Raw genomic sequence first — 12,762 nt, 5'->3', positions numbered from 1 at the left:
TAAAGAGTTATTATATATTACACACGGTTATGACCACACATTACTCATTCAATAAAGAGTTATTATATATTACACATGGTTATGACCCCACATTACTAATTCAATAAAGAGTTATTATATATTACATATTACACATGGTTATGACCCCACATCACTCATTCAATAAAGAGTAATAATATATTATATATTACACATGGTTATGACCACACATTACTCATTCAATAAAGAGTTATTATATATTACACATGGTTAAGACCACACATTACTCATTCAATAAAGAGTTATTATATGTTACACATGGTTATGACCACACATTACTCATTCAATGAAGAGTTATTATATATTGCACATGGTTATGACCCCACATTACTCATTCAATAAGGAGTTATTATATATTACATATTGTTATGACCCCACATTACTCATTCAATAAAGAGTTATTATATATTACACATGGTTATGACCCCACATTACTCATTCAATAAAGAGTTATTATATATTACATATTACACATGGTTATGACCCCACATCACTCATTCAATAAAGAGTTATTATATATTACACATGGTTATGACCCCACATTACTCATTCAAAAAAAGTTATTATATATTATATATTACACAAGGTTATGACTCCACATTACTCATTCAATAAAGAGTTATTATATATTACACATTGTTATGACCACACATTACTCATTCAATAAAGAGTTATTATATATTATATATTACACAAGGTTATGACCCCACATTACTCATTCAATAAAGAGTTATTATATATTACACATGGTTATGACCCCACATTACTCATTCAATAAAGAGTTATTATATATTATATATTACACAAGGTTATGGCTTGGATTCTTCCCCACATTACTTATTCATTGCAACAACAAAAAAGGAAACTGATTCACCTATAGGTCTTGTGTGTGGTAAAGTATCAAACGTTTGAGTGGCACGCACGAGGAAGCGATGTGACTGTGTGTTATTTATAAACGAGTAACATCTGCCCATATGTCGAACATTGGATGAAATATCTATCATTTATTATATTACTATTACGCTAATTGTATCAATATACGCAAAACAAAAAGGTAAGGAATATAAGTTTAGGTAGTATATCTGAAGGTTATAGCCAATTACGACACGAAATAGTGAAAATTTCAGTTTAATAAGAATACAGTCTCAATAGAGTTTACCTTGTGACATTATGTTAAAACATTTTTGATTGGTTCAAGTGAATACTTTATGCTGATTTATAAACATTGTGATATACTGCAGTAGTTGCTGACGTTCTGTCCTTTTCTTTTATCTCTCACTAGTGCATCAGAAAGTGTTTATTTCCACGTAACTGTTTAGAGTGTAAATCTAACAAACAATTAAAAATAACCCAGTAACGTCGCAAATAAAAAAAAGGTTAATAAATATAAGTTGCAAGATAAAAACAATGTTGTTTTTTCGAGTCAAAGACTCCCCCTGCCACCATACCGGATACGGTTAGAATGTGCTTCTCAAAAATAGGGTCAAATCCCTCCCATATCGAGATGGCACAGGATTTAGTATTAAACTTTAGTTAATAGGGACAAGTGGATAAGAATGATGGCACGTATCTCCCTCCTCTGGATGGGATACCAGTCTATAGCGGGTTAATTTTCCAGATAACAGCTGAGTAAACTGAAAGAAAAAAAAAACAAATAGAAAAAAGTGTTTTGATCAACAACACGTGGTGTCGAACCTTCTGAGGTGTCCAGACACCTAAGCCTATATTGTTTAATTTTTTTGATCTAGTATGAAATTCGAAATAGGTATTTACAAGTGTTTTGGGAATAAGTTAAAAAAACATAAAAATTGTGAGTCATTAAAGTCCATAGTTTAAAGATATACACTGGACGTTATGACATATGGTTGTTTTAAAGTCTTGAAAACTCTTCCGAGGATTGTCAATGATAGAATCTCCTCTGTCACAGGTTCTTTAGCATTTTTAAGCTCTACCACCCTAATGACTTAGTTTTCCATTTGCCTATGTTTGAAGAAACGAACTGCATCCAAAATCTTTCAGTAAGATCAATGAATCAGAATTAGGTTACGTTAAAATTACTGTATGTTTTACATAGCTATGTCCCTTTACTGTTCACCACACACTAACAGTAACGTTGTTTCTTTTTTTGTTCTATGTTCTAGAACAGTGTTTCTCAAATTGGGAGCTATGGCCCCACTTGGAGGCCATGAAGCTTTTCTGGAAAGCCGCCACAAAAAAAAAAATGGGCCGAAAACAGATTTTAATTCTAAATAAACAATAAGCCAATAAATATTATGTTGAATTAATTAAACCTTACAGTATATTTAAAATAGATGGCACTGTTTTTCAATCACCATACTAAAGTTACAGATTGAGTGAGAGTGGCTCAATTACATCAAGAGAGCCTTAGACTAAAAGAATTTGGGAACCACTGTTCTAGAATATGAATCAATTAATGATGAGAATTTTCTACACGGAAGGAATGTTTGAAATTCAGATGTTTTCTTTTACAGCAGGAATAACAAGATAGTTTGGTAGCAGCCATTTTGTATGTACAAAAACTATCAGAGATGGGGGACCTTTGGTTTTCATGGTTAGTAAACGTTTAATAAAACAAATATAACGCGGCCTTTATAACTTAATCTTTCAAAATGCCAAATATTAGATTAATTATAATAAAAATGGAAATGGAGGTTATGTTGTGTTTATTCTACAAAGTATGTCTAATAATAAACTTCATGTAGAATTCAAGTAATTAAGAACCCAAGAAATCGTGGAATTTTTTTGTTTGGAAACCCTAAAGTGGAAGAAGATATGATATGACGATTTGGCTCATTTAAGGCCATTTATTAAGGGTGGAAGCTGTGAACAAAAACATCTATAGGTCATTGAATAATTTACCAAAGTAACAGAATTTTATTTCTCATGTCTACTGTCATTTAATGTGTCACTAATTCAACAAGTACACCGTAATATTATTTATGTTCATATTTTAAAATATGTTTATATGAAACAACCATCTGTTTATTGCCTACTTACTTTCATCTGGTGTCCTTTTTCCTTTCTGATATTATTAAAAATAAAAGAAAAAAAATGTAAATTTTCCGTTATAAATCTCAATTATAAACGTCATTCCAGGACATAACTTGAAAAATTATATTATTCTGAGTATAAATTGAATGGATCTCATATTTCCACGTTTCTTTATCGAAGATATAAAGAGTATTGGGTATCGCTTAGAGTGTTGAACTAGCAATCTGCGGGTCGAGGGTTCGAATTTCGCTCATCATAAATGCTCGCTATTTTTACAGTGATGGTCAATTCCACTTGCTCAAAATTTAGCGATAGGTGGTGTTGACTAGCTAGCTGCCTTCTCTCCAGTCTTACGCTGCTAAATTAAGTAGTCATCCTGTATTCTTGCCCAAAATTCAAACAAGCCAAGAAAGTGAATGTGATTTCTCATTTACGTTAAATGAGTTGTAATTACTAGCCTGACTTTAGATTTTTTTTCCGAAATGTCCTGACTAAGCTCACATTTCTAGGTTTGCAACTGAAGTTTCACCAAAGTGTATCATTTTAAGAATAACGAAATCTTCCTTTTTTGAATTTCGCTCAAAGTTACTTGATGAATGCCTGCGCTAGGCGTCCTTCACTTTGAAGTAGTATAAGAGAAGAAATGCAGCTATTCAACGCCACCTACTGCCAACTTCTTTAACAACAAAAAGTGGGGCTGATTATAAATTACAACGCTCTTATTGTAGAGAGGGCGAGCACGTTCGGTGGCAGGATTCGAACTTGTGACCTGCATATCTATTCTTAGTCGAGCATCCTAACCACCAGATCATGCTAGGCTAAAATTAATTATAACCATACGTATAATTAACTGATAAAAGATTAAAAAGGTATTTTTAAAACAATAACTTAAATCAAAACAATAAATGTTTGTTTTGGTCGTACGTGCCAGTAGTAACAATGTTGCAAATTAATCAAACCAATGAAACAGAGGAAAAAAATACTTCTTTCAGTTATAGTTAACGTTTCGTTTCTGTGTTTTTGTTCTAAGTTAAATCATCCAGTTTATTTGATTTGTTCATTTATGTTTCTACTATTTTCAGATTTTTTGTCTTAATAATTACGGAGTCTCATGCCCACACCTCCTCTCCCGCAAGTCTTCCTTCGCTGTGATTAACCAGCGTTTCGTCATTTTAACCAACTGAAACTTCTCAAGATATCTTCTCTATCACCGAGACACAAGGTCCCCAACCAGTTCCCATATCTTTTTCTCATTACATACGTCCATGAAAGATTTCTTCCATTTCTTCCATCACCAGTTCCATTACACATGGCACTCATCCAGGTATGGTATTAGATCGTAATGGAATTAATTATTAGTTTGAGTTGAGAGAAAAATCACTCTTGATGTGACTTGAAATATTTTCGTAAGTTAACTTGAAAATTCAGTTTATTGAAGGTATATGTAGATATTTTTTCATGGGTGTATCGAAATTTATTTTATTGTCAATTCATTACCGTACTGACGTTTTATAGATTTAGCATTCAAAGACTAGCTAACACCTTTTACTTCATCCGAAACGATTATGAATGATGGCCTTCAAAAAACGTTAGCAAAATTTAAGGAAGTCGTAGTGACGGATACCAACAGTCTTGGTTACTGAAAAGTTACATCCAACAAATCGATCCAGTCAGATTAATCGAATGATGAATTTATACGAATAACGAATAAACGATCTTTTTAATTTGTCACATTCTTCATTTTCTTACATCACAGGCCTGAGATGGTTTTATTATTGTCTTGGAATGTTTACTTCTTGTATAGTGATTCCTGTACACTGAATCTGAAAATTATATCCATTTTTTCCCATCACGTACAGACTTTTCACAAAACGTCAAATGTACTTTCACGTGAGTGAATCATTTTCATTGAAATCAGGTCACGTTTTGTTCTGTTGAAAATGGTGACAACCACTAGCTGTAGATATTTCTTGACCAGTCACGACGTTTAAGCCTTTTCGATCGTTCTAGAACCAAAACATAACAATAAAAAAGTGTTCATTATGGTAAACGAAATAATAATTTGATTTAAGTAAGAATATTTTCTCGATTTGTAAAAGAAAAAAACTTTATGTCAGAGGAAAAAGAAAGTCTATTATTTTCAAAATCTGCATAGCTAAATTATGGAAAATCCATTATTAAACCGAAAACAACTTTTGTGAAGTTTAAATTCGCAGGCCTGTGTGATCGATTACCAGTTCCTGAACATTTCTTTAAGTATGCCATCGGAACATCGCCCCGACTTTTTCAGCGTACCAAGTAAAACAGGATGTAACCAAAAGCTGTGTTTGGACTACTTTCAATCACGTGACTTACATTTTAAACTCAAAATTAACAATAATTGGTTGTGGGAGTCGGAACTGAAAGAACTAGGTTAAAATTTACTACCTTAAGCATTGGCATTTTTGAATTAAAATGCGTAAACAAACACATGTACCTTCACTAAATCATATAAACAATACCAAATTGCTATGACAAACAAAAAATAGTAGTAACATTATATTGTCTGGCTTACGTCATACGCATGCGTATTACTGATACAGGGTTGTTTACGTTAGAGATGGTAAGAACTTTTGTAAGGAATTTGAAGGTCACTCGTTATTTGAACAAAATTCTATTTAACTATTTATTTGAAACGTGATTACAGCACATTTTCTGTAATAATGTATATTTTGTTAGTAATGCCATCTATTGATTAGTGATGAAACTACTACCATAAGTCTTAATTGTGTCTCCACATACATACAAATGTGTCTTTTTTTAAAGTGGGATTTGCTTTTAAATTAATAAAGAAATTTCGACTATTTAGAGCTTAAGCTATACATTGTACCCCAAAAACAACAGCATTGCTAAATAAATAAACATCATAGTCTTATCAAATGTAAATAAAAAATATTGATATAATTATATGAATCTTTTGATACATTAAAGAAAAAAAAAAAAGAGTATAATAATATGTCGTAAGCTCACTTGATATTTGGTGTATTTAAACAAGAACATGTTTTTGTTTCTTAAAGCTACAACCATCTATCATAAAACTAACAGCAATATCCTTTTGTTTCTTATAGTTTCAACCATCAATTATAAAATTAACAAAAACATGCTTCTATTTCTTATAGTACCATCAATTATAAAACTAACAGGAACATGTTTTTGTTTCTTACAGTTTCAACCATCTATTATAAAATTAACAAGAGCATGCTTCTATTTCTTATAGTTTCAACCATCAATTACAAAACTAACACAAACATGTTTGTATTTCTTATAGTTTCAACCATCAATTATAAAATTCACAAAAACATGTTTTGTTTCTTAAAGCTACAACCATCTATCATAAAACTAACAAGAACATGTTTTTGTTTCTTAAAGCTACAACCATCTATCACAAAAACTAACAGCAACATACTTTTGTTTCTTATAGTTTCAACCATCAATTATAAAATTGACTAGAACATGTTTTTGTTTCTTATATTTTCAACCATCTAGTATGAAATTAACAAGAACATGCTTCTATTTCTTATAGTTTCAACCATCAATTATAAAACTAACAGGAACATGCTTTTATTTCTTATAGTACCATCAATTATAAAACTAAAAGAAACATGTTTTTGTTTCTTACAGTTTCAACCATCAATTGTAAGTTTTCAGTTGGGGTGATGCTGTAGTTTCATCTATCATACTTAATGGAAGATTTGAGAAGTACAAGAAAGAAGACCAGCTATAAAACATGCAGCAGTATTCATAATTGTTTCTAGATATACCAGTAACCCTAATTACTTGTAAACAGCATGTTGTTTAATCACTGATATTATATTAAATCAAATTGACAAAAGTCCTATTAATGTTTTAAAATAAATGTCAGCTGCTATTGAACAGTTAAATGAAAACCACAATGGTTGGTTATTATAATATTTCTTTTAACAATAATAAGTGAGATAAAATCCATCAGTCGTTTATGTATTTGTAGTGAAAGATCACATGAAATTAACAAACAATTTAAAATAATAACCTCAAGCCAACTTTATTTGTTTGCTCGTTTTCCTAGGTTGATGTAAATCTTAAAGCTAGTAAGTTTTTAGCTCTTGGTCAGGCGTTACATATCACTCAAAATGTCAAATTCCTGTGTGGTATAGATTTACAACACATTGATTATCCCTATCATCTCTCCCAAAGTGAGAAATTCTCTTGTGATACAGATTCACAACATATAGGTAGGGTTTCGTAAACTAACCACGTCAAAAGTGACTCTTGTACTGCACAATTTAGAAACGATTCGTGTGTTTAAAATAAGATGTTGAGTAGAAAGAGACAGTGCGCCAGTCCTTAATACGTTTTGGCAAAGTACTTCTGATTTGTTTTCGTAATTTTAAATTCACTCAGTCGTACCTGTAACAGTGCAAAGTGTGTGTCATTGCACCATCGTATTTCATTGACTAGAAACCTGAAACGTGTTTTCATAATAACATGATGAACATTACATAGAAAAATATATTAATAGATGAATAAATGTTGTTGTTTTTTCCAAACTTCTCGTGATCTTGAAATATATAACTGGCTGAAAGACTACATGTTTCTCGCTTCTGTTTATTTGTTTATTTCAGATCAGAGCCACATTGGACCATCTGTTGTGTCCACCGCAATGGGGGGAAATCTAACCCTGGATTTCAGCGTTGTAAGTTCGTAAACTTACCGCTGTCCCACCAGAAGACCTTGCAGAGTGTACCTAACCGTTTTCGCGCCTTTTCCATTTAAAGATAAACTTCTTTTAGCCTTTCCCTAAAACCAACTGATAAACGAGACAATAAAATAATGAATATTTATGTTTATCGTGTTCGGTTGGACTTGGACTTAATATCAGTTCTTCTCATTACACTAATGTAGAAGCTATTTAAGTTTGGTTAAATGTCTTATCTTTGTGTTATTTAGCTGTGGGAAAGAGGTTCCAATTATTTAGCAAATATGTACCGTAACATAAATGAATCGTGTTCATGGATTTATGTCAGAAACTGTAACCTCAGTGTAAATATATTGTATGTCATTACATAGTATCTCGATATTCCACTGACTTCTCGAAGTTCGTTATATCCTATTCCAGATTCAAAGGTCTGCCTCCGAATAACTAGTCTCTTCGCACCTTTGTTTTTTATTGGCAATTAATATCGAGGACCAAAATAGAATATTTTATTCAAATAATTCAGTATGTATGTATAGATCGCTTGTTGTTGTTGTTTGTTTTTTCTACAATATTGAAGGTGCGTTGGACCAATAGTAGTTCTGGTGTTATTTTGTGCTAAATTCGGTTACAGATTTGCACTCATATGCCTTTATCAAAGGATTTAAATATAATTAATTCCAATCTGGAAAAGGATATTTTCGCTTGTCATTCTCTGTTTTGACCACTAGGTGAAATTTGAAATGTAAATAATTTCTGAATGTCTATAATATTTTTAATTAACGGATGAGCGGTAATTTTTTTATTCGTCCCCAGCTGGCATTACACGTAAGCCTGAAATAATCGTTATTAACTTATTTCTTATTTTATGGTGACAGTAAATGTTAAGATTTATTGTTTATAGATTATATTTTCTCTATTTAACGATTTACAATAAAAAAATCAATATGGTATTAGCTCTACAGAAATGTATACAACGAAAAACATCCAGTTATAATCTGGGTTTGAGAGTTTATATATTTATTCATTAGGTTTTATCTACGCCTTCTGCGACCATAAGTGACAGAATGCCTTTATAATAGGTCAGCATTTAATGTATATATTTCATTTAGTTTTACCTCGTACTATTAATAACAGATGAATATATATATATGTGTGTGTGTGAGAGAGTGTGTGTAATTTGTCAGAAATAAAGCTATTTCTCTTAATATAGATAGCAAATTTCATTTATTCTTCAAAACGTATCCAAACAGCTCCTCTCTATACCACTAAAACTTGGTATGAATCAACATATTTTAAATTATATAAAAAGTACAGTTAGATGACAATAAATTTCAAAGAAGGCGTCCTACAACTGTACTCTAGTGAGTTGTCCTGTTTCTTTTTTTTGTAAATTATTTTATAAATTTATTAATTATCGTTTGAAGATAAGCCAGCGAGTCCTTTACAGTTGTCGACATGTTTGCAAACAAGCAAGTGTGGTGTAATAAAACCGTGTCATAAAGTTGACACAGTTTCTCTGCTTTGATTCCATCAAGTCCTGTTCGTTGATTAAGACCTTTAACACGTTTCGTAAGATACACTCCATATCATAAAAGTAACTTTTTATGTTATTTGACGTCGAATTCATAGCATCTCAGAAGGAAACTGAATCACAAAAGAAATTAGTGTAAAAGCAAATATGAAAGCCAGAAGAGTGAGTAAACTATATGTTCCATAACTAAACAACGTGTGATTCGTAACTTAGTTACTCTGAGAGTGATTATTTTGAATTTCATTATTATATATACGAGCTTTATGATACACGAAACGGTATCTTATGATCTGAATAGTACAATAAACAATAGTCTTTCGTTAACACTATTTGTAAAGAGAACGTAAAGAAATCATATATTTCTTTTTATAGTAACATAGCATTGTACTCTATATTTGTGCCTCAGTATTTTATAGATTTTATTTTAAAACTTTAGATGTGATCATAATATTAAATAGTCTTACGTTCATGTTGAGTAAATGTGTTTTTAGAACTACTCGCTGTGGCATCCAACCAGTTGTTAACATGATGACTTGTACTTAACATTTGATGTCTATTACATTATTAAATACCATGTGTTTATTCATTCTACTGATTTATGTAGTGAAATAAAAGTCTAGGTAAAACTAACACCGTTTTACCACAGATAAGTTTATTGTGTAACATCTATGAGCTGTTGTTTTTTAATGTTTGGTTTCGAGATTAAAATGTTAGGTATTTCTAGAACACGTTATTTTGTTGTATCACGCTTTATTGATTTTGGTTTCTTTTCGTTTCTTCTCAGTCAGGGTTTTTTTTTTTTTAACATACCTGTCTATAAATTCCCTAAACAAAATGTTTTCCAGTGAGTACTTCGAACTAGGTAGGCATCGCTTTTGTCATTATTTCTGTATAAAACTTTGCTTTGTTTATAAAGTTCTGTCTTTAGACTAATGTTTGCTTAAAGTACAACTTGATACGAAAAAAAGATTTATTCAATTTTTATATTTTTATGATTGTGTTCATTTTAATACATTGATTTTTATTGGATATTCTGAATACGTAATTGAATAATAACGTAATACAAAATATTTCGATTTGTATTTGTTCTTTTTCTGTGGTATCATGTGACTTTAATTACAATTTTTCCACTGTTTGTTAGTCAAAAGTCCTAAGTGTGGAAAAATAAAATTATCTGTAATCATGCGATTCGTTATTACATATTTTAAGAGCTGTTACATTTATATGTACAAGGTGATCCACGGAGAAATACTGCACTGATTTTCCATGGGAATAATATAAAACATTAACGACACAAACGTTCATAACTAAAATAGAACACCTGTCTTGTAACAATGTTGGTTAGAACACCCGTCTTGTAACAATGTCAATCAGAACACTTGTCTTGTAACAATGCCAGTCACAACACCTGTCTTGTAACAATGTCAATCAAAACACTTGTCTTGTAACAATGTCAATCAGAACACCTAGCTTGCAAGAGTGTCAGTCAGAACACTTTTCTTGTACCAATGTCAGTTAGAACATCTAGCCTGCAACAGTGTCAGTCAGAACACCTTTCTTGTAACAATGGCTGTTAGAACATCTAGCCTACAACAGTGTCAGGCAGAACACCTGTCTTGTAACAATGTAATTTATAATAGTTTATGATCATCTTTCCAATACAAATCCGTGGTATACCTCTGGTTGGATCACTCTGTAGAACAATAACCTGTTATTATTGTATGAAAGTAATGTTGTTGATATAAGGTGCTTCCTTTTACAGAAACTATGTCTCAAGTGGAAAGGTAAAAATACGTTCACTAACTTGGTTTAAAGTAAAACTTCGAACATAAGTAATAAATTTACTCTACTGTAGTTTCATGGACAATCTTATGTAGCACCAATGTCTCTTATCTTCCTGCATTGTGTTGGCCTTTGTGTGTAAGATTTAAGTCGATAATTTTAACATAAAACCATAATTACAAATGTAAAATTAATAACACGCATACAGTTAGTTTCTTATGTAATGTATTTTTGTAAAAGCTAAAAAAAAAAATTGAAACTGCTCTATTTCTTCCCACCATGTACGAACGTTTGATTCATCAGACCTTACCTGTCTAGCACGTGTAAGATTTGGTGCCCACGCAGGAGAGATGGTGAATCTGATAGCTTCATATTTCGTATAAATTATTTTTCTGTGATATAATACACTATTTTATCTTTACTGCAGAATGGTCTCTATATCTAAGTGCGAGTGTAGTTCGGTGCATTATTGACATAACCATTGTAAAGTAGCTGAATAAAGTGGTATAACGGAATAACTGTCTGTTTTCTTTATGATCATTCAGTTATGTGTTATATAGATCGTACAAACAGAATGGGATCATATGTAGGTCCTTACCTTAAAGTGGTATAATGGAATAAATGGTCTTTTATTTATGATCATTCAGTTATGTGTTGTGTACAGATCATACATACAAAGTGGGATCATATGTAGGTCCTTACCTTAAAGTGGTATAATGGAATAACTGTGGTCTTTTATTTATGATCATTCATTAAATGTAATAGAGATTATATCAAATTCTTTAACTTTTTAGCGTAATTTTGTTTTCTTAAAACAAATTATTGGTTTATAATATAGCCTGTTTCTTACTACCATCGGGATACAATATGTAGTTAAGTTCGTTTGATTTCCTTTTTTGGTGTACCAGAGAAAATGTTTTATTTTTCGAGGACCTAAAACATTCTGACATAGAAACTATGACATGTCAGAATTGTTTGAAAATCTTTTTACCATCAAAGTTGAGTTTTATTTTTTACAGTAAAAAAAGTCAGTGGTATCAGGATTTATAACATTGGAATTTCGGGTTCAATCCCTTCAGCGTTCAGAGCATAAATTGTCCATTTCACAAATTTCCGCTAAAACAAAGAAATTTCGCATGGACAATTAATTAGCCTTAATATAATCAAACATATGCAACCCACCCAATCTATACAATATATTAAGATTTCTTTTTCAAGCAATTCACGTTCAATTATAGCTTCTTTTTTTCGTCAATTTCTCTTTTGTTTGAGTCATGGTTTTACCGATAGACTATATCATTTTCTCTTCCTTCAGTCATGGTTTTACCGAAGGATTATATCATTTTCTTGTGTTTAAATCATGAATTTACCGATAGAATATATCATTTTCTCTTCTTTCAGTCATGATTTTACCTCTTGTTTGAATCGTGGATTTACCGAAAGGATAGATCACTTTCTCTTCTTTGAATCTTGGTTTTACCAAAAAATATATCATTTCATCCTTGTTGAAGTCGCGGTTTTATTAAAAGATTATATCATTTTCTCTTCTTTAAATCGTGGTTTTACCGATAGGATGTATCATACTATTTTACGTTATCAGTGATTGATTTTCATAATGTTCAGGTCCTCAAAACACTACTTTTACTAATATCAGACCATCAACCCACATCCAAACGTTTTTTTA

General features: G+C 31.2%; 1 protein-coding gene across 4 annotated transcripts in view; it reads left to right on the top strand.

The window, feature by feature from the left end:
• The window catches only part of LOC143235979 (cyclic AMP response element-binding protein A-like), a 75,898-nt gene extending 66,928 nt beyond the window's left edge, over positions 1-8,970 (top strand). For 2 of the 4 annotated variants that reach the window (XM_076474124.1, XM_076474121.1), the window contains exons 10-12: positions 2,532-2,611; positions 4,134-4,375; positions 6,712-8,970. In XM_076474124.1, coding sequence (XP_076330239.1) covers positions 2,532-2,548 — 17 coding nt within the window. In that variant the 3' untranslated portion in view covers positions 2,549-2,611; positions 4,134-4,375; positions 6,712-8,970. Of the gene's footprint in view, positions 1-2,531; positions 2,612-4,133; positions 4,376-6,158; positions 6,176-6,711 lie in introns of those variants that run through there. The other 2 variants (XM_076474123.1, XM_076474122.1) reach the window with 2 other exon arrangements.
• Positions 8,971-12,762: the final 3,792 nt, after the last annotated feature.

The sequence above is a fragment of the Tachypleus tridentatus genome, chromosome 13, assembly GCF_004210375.1.
Source record: "Tachypleus tridentatus isolate NWPU-2018 chromosome 13, ASM421037v1, whole genome shotgun sequence".
NCBI classification, from domain to species: domain Eukaryota; kingdom Metazoa; phylum Arthropoda; class Merostomata; order Xiphosura; family Limulidae; genus Tachypleus; species Tachypleus tridentatus.
Note: the sequence above shows the minus strand (reverse complement) of the source record. Positions and strands in the feature narration are given on the sequence as shown.